This window comes from Embiotoca jacksoni, unplaced genomic scaffold (assembly GCF_022577435.1).
Source record: "Embiotoca jacksoni isolate LCO1_2020_lvr unplaced genomic scaffold, fEmbJac1.0.p SCAF_78, whole genome shotgun sequence".
In the NCBI taxonomy this organism is placed as follows: Eukaryota; Metazoa; Chordata; class Actinopteri; family Embiotocidae; genus Embiotoca; species Embiotoca jacksoni.
Window position 1 is genome coordinate 362501 of NW_027185434.1, and position 15901 is coordinate 378401.

Consider the following 15901-nt stretch of genomic DNA (forward strand, 5'->3'; position numbering starts at 1 on the left):
GCTCTGTGATGTATGAAACCCCGACTGTCTGAATCTGCAGTTCCCCAACAGAAAGGATCAGCTGTGGTTTTGACTGCTTATGTGTGGCGGTTCTCTGGTTCATTGTCCACACTGATAAAACAACAGAAGCAGCTCCTGCTGCTCCTCCAGAGGCTCCGACAGACGGAAGGAGTCGAGCTGTCCATCACTTGAAAGGAGCTTCAAAACGTTTGCATCTTTCATGTTTGAAGAGGATGACTCGATGAATGTCCTCCGTACTTCAGGCACCGACTTCCTCTCAGAAACACATCGTTAGCATATTTCCCAGCATGTTGAACTCTTCCTTTAAGATCATGTGTAAAATGAAAACCAGGATGGTGTGACTGATGCTGGCCTTTGTTCTGGAGGTGGTTCAGAGTCCAGCTCGGTCTGAAGCAGCTTCAGCAGTTTGTATGTTTTTAGCCGTGCATGTTTCTGATCACTCGCTCATTTCACCGTTTCTGTGGACAAAAAGATCCTGTGATATGGTTGAGCTGTTCACCGTCTCCACAGAGGCATCTGGCTTCCTGTTCACTCCTCTAAACTCAACATTACTTGATCTTGTCTAAATTCTACACAACATTTCCTTTTGTTTGGGGGCGGCATTTTTTTTCTGGATTTAAACTCTTTAAGCAGCTGTGTATAAAAATATCAGTCGTATCGATAATCCACCGAAAACCTTTTTGTGACAGAAGTTCTGAAGAATGAAGAAAAACAAACAGCCGGCTTCAAACCTGCTGCTGTTTAAACTACAAAACTGTACTGTGTGTGTGTGTGTGTGTGTGTGTGTGTGTGTGTGTGTGTGTGTGTGTGTGTGTGTGTGTGTGTGTGTGTGTGTGTGTGTGTGCGTGTGTGTGTGTGTGTGTGTGTGTTTCCTCTGTTCTGCGGATGTGGTCTGCCTGTCTTCACTTCTGCTTTGCGTCGTCTCTGTGCTGTTTTCTGATTGCTCCACACTTTCTGCCAGCCAACGTGTTTCCACACCTCAAAACCAGTTCTGTTATAACTGACGGAGGAAGTTAAATGCAGACTGATCTGTTTCTGTCAGCTGGAACCAACGACACCGTGGTGGAGTCGACTGAGAGGAGACGGTGTCTTCCAGGGAAAGTTCTTGTCTGGTAGCTGCAGGGCGACGTGCACTTCTTCATGCAGAAACCAGAAGTCAGTTATTACATCTGAGAGTGAATAAAGTTGAGGTATCCTCATTTCTTTTGTCACGGTGTATTTTACAGGATTCTCCGTCACACGTTTCTCTGTGAAACCTGCTGCTGTGTTTTCTCTCTGAGCAGCAGCTGGTGGAGAATCCTCCTCAGTCCCAGGGGCGGTAACCAGAGAGACTCAGAGAGAGAGAGTGTGTGTGTGGGTGTGGGTGTGGGTGTGTGTGTGTGTGTGTGTGTGGGTGTGGGTGGGTGTGTGTGTGTGTGTGTGGGTGTGTGTGTGTGTGTGTGTGTGGGTGTGTGTGGGTGTGGGTGTGTGTGTGTGTGTGTGTGTGGGTGGGTGTGGGTGTGGGTGGGTGGGTGGGATCAGAATGCAGTAGTAGTTTCTTAAACGGTCCCTTCAAAAATCTTTTCCTTTGCAGCAGATTTTCTAAAAAATTGTGATGTCATAAAAAAGTAAAATGTTTTGCGTAAAATTGCGGGAATTAGAAAAAAGTTGAGAAAAAAAGATCAGATTTAAAAAAACAAAATTTAAGCACTACCTGATAAAGGAATAAATCTATAATCACTTCCTGTGATAATAATCATGCTGCACATCACAGAAACATTTTAGTTTGAATCTTTTTTTTAGTTATTTCTTGGAGATAAAAGGTCCCTAAAAGCTCCTAAAAGCTGCTAAAAGGTCCTAAAAGCTGCGTATGTTTCCAGAACAGAGCGTCTGTGACTGGAATATAGAAACAAGGACTACATCAGCTGTCAAAATAAGAGCTTTAGATGCTGTTTAATTCATGTTCATTCAACACATAGACCTGCTGGATGAAACAAACAAAGAGACGTCTCTGACAACTGGACGTGTGGAGAAAACTCATTTAACATCCAGTAATATGGAATCACTTCCTTTGATCACAAACATTTAATCAGATCCTTTTTGGAGCCGGTGGTATTGCAGCTTAAGACACTTCTGCATCGGAACCATTTTTCATACCTGAAGCTACGAACACTTTTCTATCCAGTCTGAGGTCGGACACACACTCCTACCTGCTGACATCGATGTGTCGCTGGTTCAGACGTCTGGAAGTTGAGCAGACATTTATACCTCAGTTGTACAGGAGGATCTTTTTATTGTTGGTCATGTCAGTAATAAATCAGCAGTTGTATCCTTCAGCTGCGTTCCTGAGCAGCAGTTTGGAAATGAATAAAGGAAGAGAAGATCCTCTTGTCTGATGGATGCAGTCGACATGACTTCTATCTCAATGACCTCCATTGAGCCAAGCTGCACACGGCTGTTTTAAATGTTCATCGTATGGACAAAGAGGACAAAGAGGCTGCGAGACAGTCGAGCTGCTCCAAAGGTCTCCGGCTGGATTTAAAACCAGGAGTTGAGGGTCTCTTTATTCCCTGTATTTGTTGTGTTGTCCCACTCGTGTCCTCCGTGCTCAGCAGGCAGCCATTAGTTAATGGGCCTCCGTCACATCCCTCCTGGCTTTGTGTTTGTCCCTCTAACACCATGTAACACTATAAGAGTGTGTGTAAGTAATCTAATGGTGTGGAGTGGACCTGCCTGGTGAATAATAAAAGCCGAGGCCGTGCCTGTCTTATGTAACCCAGCAGATCCATTAACTCCCGCAGTGTTTGGTGTCCAGATGGCTGATTTACTGAGGAAGTCGGTGCTCGATAGAGAAGGCATGGAGCCATGGAGGGGTTCAAATGGCAGCATCTGTGTATGCACCACAGACTGGATATAAAAGTGGACGTAGCCTCCGGGTCTGGAAAATCAGGCCAATGTGACTTAAGCTGCAATACCAGCGAGTGCCACTAGAGGTCGGCTCCAAAAAGCCTCCGGCTCCATAGACTCCCATTCAACTTCTCTCATCAAATCCAAAGTGAATAAAATGTGTCCATCAGTTATCTCGGTGTTGTTAGCTAAAGTCACTCCTTCTTATTAGTTTTCTGGAGGTCCATCTGAAAATAATCCCTCATTCATTAGAAAAGAAGATTCAAGAAGACCTGTTTTTGGGGGCGTGTCTGTTTGATTGACAGGCCTGTGGTGCAGTCAGGTTACAGCTATCGGTGGGCGGGACGTAGTATCGTCAGGTTACGATATCCTGTTATGTTTAAAATATAAATCAATTCTTGCCCACATTTCATACTGATTCAACTGTCCATCCTTTATGGATTCAACCTTCCAACAGTCTCATGAAACTCTGCTGGTGTGTAACTGTAACTGTAATCTTTGGTAAACCAAGCCAACAGTTTTATGCCAAAATCTACTCTGATGCCTTAAAACCAGTCTTCTAGTTTGATAGAATTTCATGGTTTTAACACTCTTGCTGGATGCATGGCGTTGCCATGACGATTGGAGAGATTTTACACTCCTACTGTCTGCTTCATCTGGTGTTGTGTTCGGAGTTGAAAACATTTCACCTCTAGACACAAACTGCATTTAGATATCGACTCCTCCAATACTGTGTGTGGCTTTCTGCTACTTCAGTTATATATATTGCAGTTTATTTCTTTCACTCATGACAAATGTTACCCGACGTTTCTCTCTCCGTCCAGATCTGACTTTCTGTCTGCACTGAGCTTCAGGTTTGTTTTTTGTCTTTTGCATGAACACACTGCGCTTTGCATATGGAGCTAAAACAAAGCTGGCAATCTGGAGGACTCTAAAAGAAAGAGGAGGTGAAAGATGGAAGGAGGGAGGAGAGGAGAGGAGGAGGGAGTCTGTGGGAGGATGTAGGAGGAGGGAGGGAGGAGAGGAGTCTGTAGGAGGAGGGAGGGAGGAGAGGAGTCTGTAGGAGGAGGGAGGGCATGAGAATCAGGTCGGACTTGATTTGCCAAATCCAATAAGTCAGAAAAGTTGCTCCCTATTGAAGGAGACAGGAAGTTAATGTGAGGAAATATCTGATCTCATGTTTCCTCAGTCGACTGCTGGAAGAAGAAAACTCATCCTTGTTGTCTGTTTGGACTCTTCAACCTTCTGCAGGGAAAATAGAAGCACTGCAAACCAACATGTCGACGGTCATCACAGCAGAGTTGGTGTCAGTCAGTTTCCTATTAACATCCCATCCAGCCTCAGACACCTTCTGTACCTGCTGTGTCTTGTTACCTGGCTGAGTCACCTGGTTTGGGTTGGTCACACCGGTGAGAACAAACCTGGCAACCACACCAGCGTTCACCCTCCTGTACGGCCAGTCGCTGTCAGGAAGCATCTGATTAATGTTTGTGTATTTAAGATTACAAATCGGTGTCTTTCACATCAAACAGCATATCAATAAAACAGCTGTGGTGCTATTAAACGGTCTTTAATATTTCCAAACAATCTTTGTGCTAAACTCCGCCAAATATGTTTTTCTTTAGAGATGGCCAGTTTAAGTTTTAATTTCCTACTACATACTTGTTATATACAATATTTACTAATTGTCCTGGTTTCCTGTAACTGTAGAAAGATGTCAAACAAATCAAACAGGGATCAGATTAATTCTCCACTTAATGAGCAGTGACGGCCTAGTAGCAATGAATGTTGAAATGTTAGTCACCTACTGAACTTCATGTTCTTTCTGTTGTCACCCTCAGGGCTGTACAACAGTCACACGCACACGCGCACACACACACACACACACACACACACACACACACACACACACACACACACACACACACACTAATGGAGCTGTGGTGTTCATCAGCTCGCTGTAGCTGAGACTGTAACAGGAATCAACACGGCCACATCCTGTCTTACAGCAGACAGCGAGCTGTGTTGTCACTGGCAACATTGCAAAATGAACCCAAACAGCATCAAATCAAAAGGCGGGCTCAGATTCTCTTCTTTAAAATATATAAATACGGCTGAGGGTTGAAGGTCGGTAGGGAGGCACCGGGTAAAAGGTTAATGATACTGGAGTCACTAGAAGTGGATATTATACTGGAAGAACTGATACATCGTCATATAAACACATTACAGCATTAATATGAAGTGAATTCCTGTCTGTGTTACGTTTATCAGCGTCTCTGTTGAAAATTATGGCAGAAATAATACGACTTTTTCTTTTTTATACCAGAAATACTTTGTTTTTTTGTGTCCCGTGTGGAGGCAACAGGGGAAGGAGACGTTTGCAACTTCTGCAGAATCGAAGTCAGCAATGAACCACTGTTACTGCTGTTGTGGTTTAATGAGTCACGTGTTTATTAGTGAATTTCTTGAAAACACCAAAAGAGCAAAATAATACAAAAAAACACATTAACCAGAAAAACAAAAAGCTCAACTGCCCTTCACCAACAAACCAGAATCACTGAAACGTGGTCGTCTGCCTCCGACCACCAAGAGTAGGACGGGGAAATGTATTCATGCTTCAGTGTGTCGATTGCAACCGTCAGTGATGTCATCAACCGTCAGTGATGTCATCATCCATCAGTGATGTCATCGTTGGTTTGTGAACGTTATGAATCCTCCAGTTCAGATTCTGTCCGTCACCATCTTGTTAGTTCGGAGCGGTTTGGAGCAGGAAGTGACCATATTTGGACGAGCTGGGGGAGGAGCCAGAGGTGGATCTGACCGATCTGATTGGAAACCTGAAGATACTACGTCCCGCCCACCGATAGCTGTAACCTGACTGCACCACAGGCCTGTCAATCAAACAGACACGCCCCCAAAAACAGGTCTTTTTGAGCTTATTTTCCAACACTTGTCCAACTGACGGTAACCACGGTGACGTGGTGCAAGCTGTGCCTGAAAATACATTGATGACATTGGAAGCAGCAGATGAAGAAAAAACAACAGTAAATTGTTAGATTTGTGTCATTTCAAGGACGTCTGAGGATGATTTATCTAATGTGGAGAGAAATGTAACATTTCCAAAGTAAGAGTGGAATGATGCAGCAAGGTTGCATGTTATTACAGAAGGTTTTGTACAGCGGTACAATGAGGTGCACCCCCCCCCCCTCCCCCCCCCCCCCCCAGTCCTCCTCCCCCACTGCTCCTCCCTCCGTGACTCAGGGATTTCTGGGTCTTTCCCAGAAGTCCCTTCAGCCATGTGGATTAAATCCCTTCTCGTAGAGTCACTCCTCTCGGGGGTTTTGTTGTCTTGGCATCCTCGCTGTCGGCCTCTTTGTGTTTTTCTTCCTCCCCTCTCTGGCTGCTCCTCACAGCTCTTTTGTCCACCCTATTATCTGCTCATTGGCTCCGCCCCCCTCTTTGTGCCCTTTTTATAAACCTCACCTTCTTCGCTCTTCAGAACTGAGGAGTAGAGTTTCACTTGGTGAACATGAGGAGGCTCCGTCTTTACATCCATCTCTGTCGGAGGACGTTTCTTCTGGATGACATGAAACACATTTACAGCTGTTTGATTTAGTTGGTGTTGTTGTTACTTTCACTTTATTTCCTGACCTTTGTGTTTGTTTAGTTCTGTTTCAGATCTCCATCAGCTGCTCATCAGCTTCCCTTTTCATGCCATCGTCATACTATGTAGAAATTTAATGAAATAAGTTTTATGTTTCTGTTCTTCACTAGTTGCCGTGAGGTCATGTGACAGTTACGGCATTAAAAAGTCCTCGACAAACATGTGCTGTGTTCCAGGTGTTGTACTTGTGTTCCAGGTGTTGTACTTGTACTTGTGTACTAACTCTTACTATTGGTCAGTAGTCGGTACTTTCTTGCGCTCTGATCCGATATCTCCAACATATCCTGCTCTGGACCAGGTTAAGTTTGCAGCATCAGTTACCATGGTGACCCTAGCCGGCTTCATGACACTGACAACCCTTGAGTCTCAACATACCTCGCTATAATGCTCTAACCTCGCTTCGTAGTCCACCCCTCTGATTATCACCATAGCAACAGTAATGAGACTGTTCTGGGTTTCTGGAGTTTAATGTGAGACACGGTTCAGAAACTCAGCTGATGTCTTTGGAAACAATACTGAACTCTATCAGTCTGTGAGAATTGTACACAAAGAAATCACAAACTGTATTTGTACCAAACTGAAGTGAGACTGTGGAGCAGCAGAGTAAAGACTCGGCCGGTTACATCACCGTACAGATCATTGTCCCGGGGAGGCCCGGGTTACGCAACACACGCTGCCAGCTGAGAGAGCTGCTGCTGGGTTTTGTTTTTGTTTTTTACGATGGATTTACAGCCTGTTTTCACAGTGATTGGGTTTTCCTTGTGTTCCAGTACTCTGGAGTTTACAGGACCGCTGCCCACTAGTCATTCCTGGAGGTCAGCGGGTCAGCGCTGATGGAAGCTCCTCCTCCACTCTGTAATTAGACGCAACGCTCTGCCCGGACATGAAAATCCTCTTCTTTCTGCTGATCCTTTGAAATCCTCTGACGCCGTTTCAGGCTGTGAGCCGCCCTCATCGCTCCAGTAACACATCGTCCCTTTTTTAAAACGATTCTTAAAGTTTACACAATTAATTTCAGATTTAATTCTGAATTAATAAGATCACATGATAACAATAAGACATTTTAATGTTTACAAAAAAATTCCGAGGGCATTTCACATGGTCTTTATGGATAAATGGATGGAGTTTGCCAAGTTGTTTAGAGATGAATCTGTTGCTATAGAAACGGTGATGTTCGGTGGACTTTATTCAGGAAACACAGATGCCGTGAGTGACGTCCCGTGTAGCTGTTGTGTTGCTGTGTGTGTGTGTGTGTGTGTGTGTGTGTGTGTGTGTGTGTGTGTGTGTGTGTGTGTGTGTGTGTGTGTGTGTGTGTTGCACGTCTGGCTTCGGCACACTCAGTGATGTCATAACAGGTGTTCTCTGTTAGCTGAAACTGAGTCAGCGCTGACTAACCCCCCCTCCCTCCCCCGGCTTTTAATCTGGCAGCCAGGGCCCGGTACCAAAGCGAGAAGAACCACAGAACCACACTGTGGTTCAGGACAGGTGTGTGTGTGTGTGTGTGTGTGTGTGTGTGTGTGTGTGTGTGTGTGTGTGTGTGTGTTTTCCTCTTTAAACTCCCATCTGACTCTCTTAGGCTAATGGTAGGTGACCCTGTTCTTAAGCCAGTCACGAAATCTGTGTGGTCACCATGGTAGCGTTACATGTGTCAGCCGAGTTCAGATTATCACACTGACGGATCGTTTCTGTCTGACAGGAGGGTTCCTTTGTTTTGTTTTTTCGATGTCCAGTAATGAAGGATTTAGTTTCAACCACAGACTGTTTCTAAAAGAGTTCGTAGCTTCAGGTCTGTAAGATGGTTCTGATCCAGAAGTGTCTTCAGCTGCAATACCAGTGAGTGCCACTAGAGGTCGGCTCCAAAAAGCCTCCGGCTCCATAGACTCCCATTCAACTTCTCTCATCAAATCCAAAGTGAATAAAATGTGTCCATCAGTTATCTCGGTGTTGTTAGCTAAAGTCACTCCTTCTTATTAGTTTTCTGGAGGTCCATCTGAAAATAATCATTAATCATTAATTATGATGACATCACTGATGGTTGATGGTTGGTTTTGCCACTAACTTCTCTTTCTTTCGACATGTTGTACTCATTTCTCAGAGCCGTTAACATTTTTGAAATCATTCCAGAAATGTGTTGCTTTAAACGATAACCTGCTGTGTTTCCCATGAATGTCGCCATTGTGGCTCTTTGGGTCGTGATAAGTTTACACTCTCCACCTCCATTGTAGATGGTCAGGAACACAAAGAGTTGCACAATGTGGCTGCAATGTTTGTGGCAGACAGGATAATTCTAGAACAAATCAGCCAAGTTAAAGTCAGCTGTGACCTGCTGCACCTCCAGGAGGAGTCAGAGGATTCAGCTCTGGACATCTTGATGTGTTGGCCTTCCTCTTCCTCCTCCTCCTCCTCTTCCTCTTCCTCCTCCTCCTCCTCCTCCTTCTCCTCCTCTGTCTGTTTAATGCCAGCGTCCTGCTGTCTGCAGCAGCAGGCCTCCGTTCCACTGCACATGCTTTTCCCATGAATCTGATGTTGAGTCCTTTTGTCTTTATTATAGTGGTTACCATTTTGGGCAGAAATGCATCCTGGGAAGAAAAAAAAGAGCAGGGAAAGGCTGCTGCAGACATCTGTGTGTGGATCCTCATATTATTGACCAAACAAAGACCAGTTCTGTTTTAATGCATGTGTTTATATCAGGTTGATTATTAAAAACAAGTTTAGAAGCATCACGTCCTTTTTAGACAAAACTGGGAGCTCCCACATATTTGGATAGGGAGACTAGACAACCTTCTCTATCTCCCAGGGCAACCAACACACACACACACACACACACACACACACACACACACACACACACACACACACACACACACTGCTCCCACCCCCATCCCCATCCCCACCCCCACCCATTGTTCAGACTGCTCCCCTCCAGCTATGGGACAGTGAAGACTGGGAGAAATCAGGCTTTAGTGCTACTGTACTCTGTGTAACCCTGCTCACAAGCAAAACACACACACACACACACACACACACACACACACACACACACACACACACACACACACACACACACACACACACACACACACCACGGTACCACATGGTGGTGTCTATTAAGGTCATGAGAAAATGAGAAATGGTGCTGATAATGAAACGCTATGGTTTCTTTGTTCACATTCCTGTAGAACATGTGAAGTATGAAAGCATGCGTCCGTTCTGCTTTACTAAACACTTTATTTACTGCTCATCCTTTTTAAACACCTGAACTCTTCATACAGCTTCCTTTATTATATTTATTCAATTGTTATGAATTTATTTTGAGCTTGATTTAAAATACAATAAAATTCTAGTTAAAGCTTTCTGAATCCTACAAAAGAGAAAAATGGACAGACCAGAAAATACAGGAGGCAAAAGATGCATCGATGCAAACTCACGAACTCTTCAATAAATATCAATAAATGATGCACAGTGGTCCATATCCCATTGTTATAAACCCACCAAACTGCTGAGTTGGCGAAGCTAAAGATTCATCCCACTTTTTTTTTTTCATGAAATTCCAAAATAAAAGTCCCCCTGGAAGCCTGAACAAAGAGGGGAACTCCTCCTCCTCCTCCTGCAGCCGGCCACTTCCAGCTCCGATCAATAAACAGCCAGTGGGCTGTCTGCCACTGACAGACGTCTGTCTCTTCCTGCTGCCAGAGGAAGCTAATGGTGCTTTTTACAATCACTGCAGCTCCATCGATGCCTCACTGCTGCACGCTCACGTTCTCTCATCCTGCAAACGTCCACATGCAGTTTAAATGATGTGGACAGGAGGACATGTTAATGACACGGTCGATACCCAACACAGACAGTAATAGAGACATTAGGGGAAGAGGAGGCCATGGCTGGAGGACTATTCTGGGATGTTAAACTCTCTGTAAAGGCAGTTAGAAGATGTTTTCTTCAGGAAAGTAAAACCACAAATATATTCTTCTTGAAATCTAGATATTCTTACTGTTCAGGGAAGTCCAGACTGGTTCCTCCTGCTGCTGTTGGCCACAAACTATCTCAACCTGCCCGTCACATTTATATGATGGAACCCAACACACATAGAAAAAGGAACAATTTATACTAAAATCCTCAAAAAACCAAATAAATAGAAGTTCCATAAAATGTGCAAAAGCTGCATCATGTTGTTTTCCTTCAAAGATGAAACACAGAACCATGATACCAAAGAAAAGGATAAAAAGGGCTCAACGGCTGCACCACCAGGCGGGTCGGTCTGATCTCTGGTCTGATGTCCGGTCTGATCTCTGGTCTGATGTCTGGTCTGATCTCTGGTCTGATCTCTGGTCTGATGTCTGGTCTGATGTCTGGTCTGATCTCTGGTCTGATCTCTGGTCTGATGTCTGGTCTGATCTCTGGTCTGATCTCTGGTCTGATGTCTGGTCTGATGTCTGGTTTGATCTCTGGTCTGATCTCTGGTCTGATGTCTGGTCTGATGTCTGGTCTGATCTCTGGTCTGATCTCTGGTCTGATGTCCGGTCTGATCTCTGGTCTGATGTCCGGTCTGATCTCCGGTCTGATCTCTGGTCTGATGTCCGGTCTGATCTCCGGTCTGATCTCCGGTCTGATCTCTGGTCTGATGTCCGGTCTGATCTCCGGTCTGATCTCTGGTCTGATGTCCGGTCTGATGTCCGGTCTGATGTCCGGTCTGATCTCTGGTCTGATGTCTGGTCTGATGTCTGGTCTGATGTCCGGTCTGATGTCCGGTCTGATGTCCGGTCTGATGTCTGGTCTGATCTCTGGTCTGATGTCCGGTCTGATCTCTGGTCTGATCTCTGGTCTGATGTCCGGTCTGATCTCTGGTCTGATCTCTGGTCTGATGTCTGGTCTGATGTCCGGTCTGATGTCCGGTCTGATCTCTGGTCTGATCTCTGGTCTGATCTCTGGTCTGATGTCCGGTCTGATCTCTGGTCTGATGTCCGGTCTGATCTCTGGTCTGATGTCTGGTCTGATCTCTGGTCTGATGTCCGGTCTGATGTCCGGTCTGATGTCCGGTCTGATCTCTGGTCTGATCTCTGGTCTGATCTCTGGTCTGATGTCTGGTCTATGTTTCAGATCTGTCGAAGAACCGCCTGTGTGAGCTGCCGGAGGAGCTGTGTCAGTTCATCTCCGTGGAGACGCTGAGCCTCTACCACAATGGGATGCGGTCGCTGTCCTCCAGCCTGGGCAACCTGCAGGCTCTCACCTACCTCAACCTCAGGTAGCTCCGCCTCCCTCACACACAGCTCACCTTCTTATTCTGCTCACTGTAGAGGAGCTGGTCCACCTTCATCTTGAATTCTATTAATCCACATTTAAGAATATTCTACGTTTTTGTTTCAACTTGGTTCAGTTTTCAAAGTTTTGATTGTCACAGGTTTACTATTTACACTATCAAAGTACTGTTGCTAGGAGACCAAATGAAGTGTGATATAAAAATGATGAAGACTCTGTAGCTGCTTGTTGTTGTGGTCAAGGTAACCAGCTGCTAAATTAAACTGTGATTTATGAAACATGTTGATTTTAAGGGGGCCTGTTGCATCAGGCCCTCCTGAGTGACATCACCTGAGTGACATCACCTGTTGTGTGTGCTCGTCTCCCCAGTCGTAATCTCCTGTCCAGTTTACCCCCATCGGTGTTTCAGCTTCCCCTCCTGAGAGTCCTCATCGTCAGCAACAACAAGCTGTCTTCACTGCCGTCTTCCATACAGTCGCTCACACACCTGCGACAGCTGGTACGACACACACACACACACACACACACACACACACACACACACACACACACACACACACACACACACACACACACACACACACACACACACACACACACCTGTTTTCTTTATGACTTTATGTTTCTATCTTTCTGAGGGAGGAAATGTAAACCGCCAGTGTCACTGTTTCAGATCATTTTAATGACCCTGTAAATCTCAGTCAGACATCTATCATGATGAATCCTGTCATCAGATTGTTATAATATGTATAATATGTATATATTTATATAAATAAACATGAATCCTCTCCTCTGGCAGGACGTGAGCTGTAACGAGCTGCAGCGTCTGCCGGCGGAGCTCGGCCAGCTCGAGTGTCTGAGGGACTTAAACCTGCGGAGGAACCAGCTCACCACTTTGCCTGAAGGTGCAGAGACACTTGACCTTTGACCTCTGACCTCTTCTCCCATTTTCTCTCCTCAGCTCATATTTCTCAGTGAACGTTGATGAAGCTCAGAAACCTCAGATGTCTCCAGAACAATGTGATTCTGGGCTGTTTATCATCAGCTGCTTCATAAAAACTGTAAAATATAGAAATATATAATATAAATATTAACAGCTGTTTCTGCTTTTGGAAAAGTTTTGATCTCAGTGTTAAAAGAAAAAAAATAGTCCACCTCCTGATGAGCTGTTCTGGGTGATGTGGTCACATGGTTGACATATTGGCTGTTTGATAAAGATGTAAACATTCAAAAGCCAGGGTTCAGGTTGCTTAGTAACAGAGCTCAGGTAACAAACAAACAAACAAACAAACAAACAACTGCTCAAGTAGTAAATCCTCACGTCCTCTTTAACTGAAATGTTTGATTATTCACGCTCACCCACATTTGTGGTTTTTCTTCCTGTAGATTTCACATTAAAGGCCTGAAACACTTTTAATTTTAAATATCTGTGCAGGAAATGGGTCAAAATTTACAGTTAAAATATTTTGACTACCGTAATTTCCGGACTATAAGCCGCTACTTTTTTCCCACGCTTTGAACCTCGCGGCTTAAACAATGGCTAATTTATGGATTTTTCCCGCTTTCACAAGCTTCATGCTGCCAAAAAACTGAGCAAAAAAACACATTCTGTGACGGTGCTCAGTTTTTTGGCGGCATGAAGCTTTCGACCAATGAAATTGCCGAACGGGTTCAGGTGAAACAATTTAACTTTTTAGTTTACTGTTTAGATTAAACCGAGCGCGCTCAAACTTCCCATCAAGAAATGCACATGATGCAGCTTACAAGTTGAAGGCGATTAGATCTGGCTGTTGGAAAAGGAAATAGAGCCGACTCAACACAGAGAGAGCAGACGGCCGAGGTGTTTCAACTGTGCAGATCCGACTGAAAGCCAAAACAATCGCCACCGCAATGAAGTTTGAGAATTTTAGAGGTGGACCGTCGTGGTGTCTCAGATTTATGAGACGTAAAGGCCTGTCCATCAGGGTACGGACGAGTCTGTGTCAGCAGCTCCCTCCCGACTACGAGGAAAAAGTTTCAAACTTCCGCAAATTCACTGATGCAAAGATAGCGGAGCATCCCATTGGCCCGCACGACATCCCAAATATGGATGAGGTACCTCTGACCTTTGACCTGCCTCTCACTCGGACTGTCAACAGGAAAGGCGAATCAGCCGTCATGCTGAAATTTTTATTTTTGTTACAAGCCGTGTTTTGTTAAAGTCTGTGTAAAGTTAATTTGTTTCAATGTACCGGTAGGCACCTGCGGCTTATAGACATGTGCAGCTTATTTATGTTCAAAATAATTATTTTTTAAAAATTCAGTGTGCGGCTTATATTCAGGTGCGCTCAATAGTCCGGAAATTACGTTAGTTTAAATAATAATTTGAAAAGTGTAAAGTTAATGTGGCGGTCAACGTGACTGAAAGAAGTAGAAAAAGAAAGTCTGTCTACTATGAAGTGATTTATATCCAATTCAAACGTATAAATGTAAACCTCGGAAGGAGTCGAGGTGTTCGCCCCATTTTAATAACTTATAACAGGTTTTGAATTCGATCTGAAAGGAAGATTCACGACCTTCTTCTTGTCTGTGACCTCCAGAAATATCCGAGCTCCCTCTTGTCCGCCTCGACGTGTCCTGTAACCGGATCTCCCATGTGCCCCTCTGCTACCGCCACCTGCGACACCTGCAGAGCGTCTCGCTGGACAACAACCCGCTGCAGATGCCGCCGGCGCAGATTTGCTCCAAAGGCAAATACCACATCTTCAAGTACCTGAACATGGAGGCCTGCAAGAGGAGCCAGGAGGAGCTGGAGAAACACCTGCGGCCCACCGGGTTCAACAGCTGGTGAGGAAGACAAGTAAAGGACAGGATGAAGGAGCTGATGGTTCAAACTTTGTTTCACAGTGTAATGCAGCAGGTTTAAAGAGGTGTTTAAATGTTAGTTTACATGGTGATCGGGTGGATGTAGGATGTCCTGTAGAAACACAGCCTGGTCCCACAGAGGTCACCAGGTAGGATGCCATCTCACCAGGTAGGATACCATCACACCAGCAGCTGTGCTCATCTAAACATGTTCAGGAATATGTGCTTAAAGCTGGAGATGCTGAACAGATGTTTCCCCGTCTTCATGCTAAGCTGCTGTCTGTTTTCAACATCATAGTGAACATGTGCTCTGAAGGCCTGTTTACTGTTTGGAGCTGCTGCTGCAGGAAGTCATTATACAGTAATGAAGTTATGGAGATGAATCTTCTTTATGCCTCCACAGTATGAACTGACTCATGAAAAAAGGAACAATGTGAATAGGGAGGATAAATATTGGGATAATACATTAACCAAACGGAAACATGGTTTATTAAATATTGATAAAGTTTAATGGAGCCCTTTTAGTGAGTCCTTCTATGGAGCCGATATAGTTGAGATGATATGAGAGAAAGAAGCTTTGAGTCTGATGTGAGGAGTGTTTGGAGGATAACCAACAGGAGTCAGTGTGTTTACGGTGTGTTCATGTTGTCCTGCAGCCTGTCGGACCAGGAGCTGTTCACCTGTCAGTTCGGAGGGTTGGACTCAGGCTTCAACAGCGTGGACAGCGGCAGCAAGAGATGGTCCGGGAACGAGGTCCGACCCCAAACACACACTGTCAATCATAGAGGAAGGCAGCACCTCTACCATCCAGCAGACCCATGACTCTCTGTGTGTGTGTGTGTGTGTGTGTTCAGTCAGCTGATGACTTCTCGGAGCGCTCCCTTCGAATAGCCGAAGTCAGCAGGGACCAGAGGAACCTGGAGGAGGAGGAAGAGGAGGACGGATCTCCTCTGGGAGCCGGTGGAGGTGAGGAAGGACACGCCTCCCGTCGGTCCGTGTTCGTATGTTACGGAGAAGTACGGTAAGAAATGTTTTCATCTGAAACGTGTGACTCTGTGTTTGCAGTGAACGGAGAGGCCGAGCAGGTGGACTTCATCGACAGCAGCGTGACGGAGGAAGAGGAGGAGATGAGGATGGACCCGCCCACTCCTCCTCTTACGGCGCTTCCTCCGGTACCGCTCAGTCCACACGCATCTGGTCTGGTGGGTCATCTGACAGCAGGTTCTGATT

At 45.2% G+C, this 15901-nt stretch overlaps 1 protein-coding gene across 2 annotated transcripts in view; it reads left to right on the plus strand.

Moving 5' to 3' along the window:
- The window catches only part of lrch4 (leucine-rich repeats and calponin homology (CH) domain containing 4), a 32562-nt gene that overhangs the window by 6222 nt on the left and 10439 nt on the right, over positions 1 to 15901 (plus strand). For both annotated transcript variants that reach the window (XM_069177858.1, XM_069177857.1), the window contains exons 2-8: positions 11669 to 11813; positions 12197 to 12326; positions 12627 to 12732; positions 14407 to 14653; positions 15328 to 15424; positions 15526 to 15637; positions 15737 to 15843. In XM_069177858.1, the coding sequence (XP_069033959.1) occupies positions 11669 to 11813; positions 12197 to 12326; positions 12627 to 12732; positions 14407 to 14653; positions 15328 to 15424; positions 15526 to 15637; positions 15737 to 15843 (944 nt within the window). The remainder of the gene's footprint in view (positions 1 to 11668; positions 11814 to 12196; positions 12327 to 12626; positions 12733 to 14406; positions 14654 to 15327; positions 15425 to 15525; positions 15638 to 15736; positions 15844 to 15901) is intronic.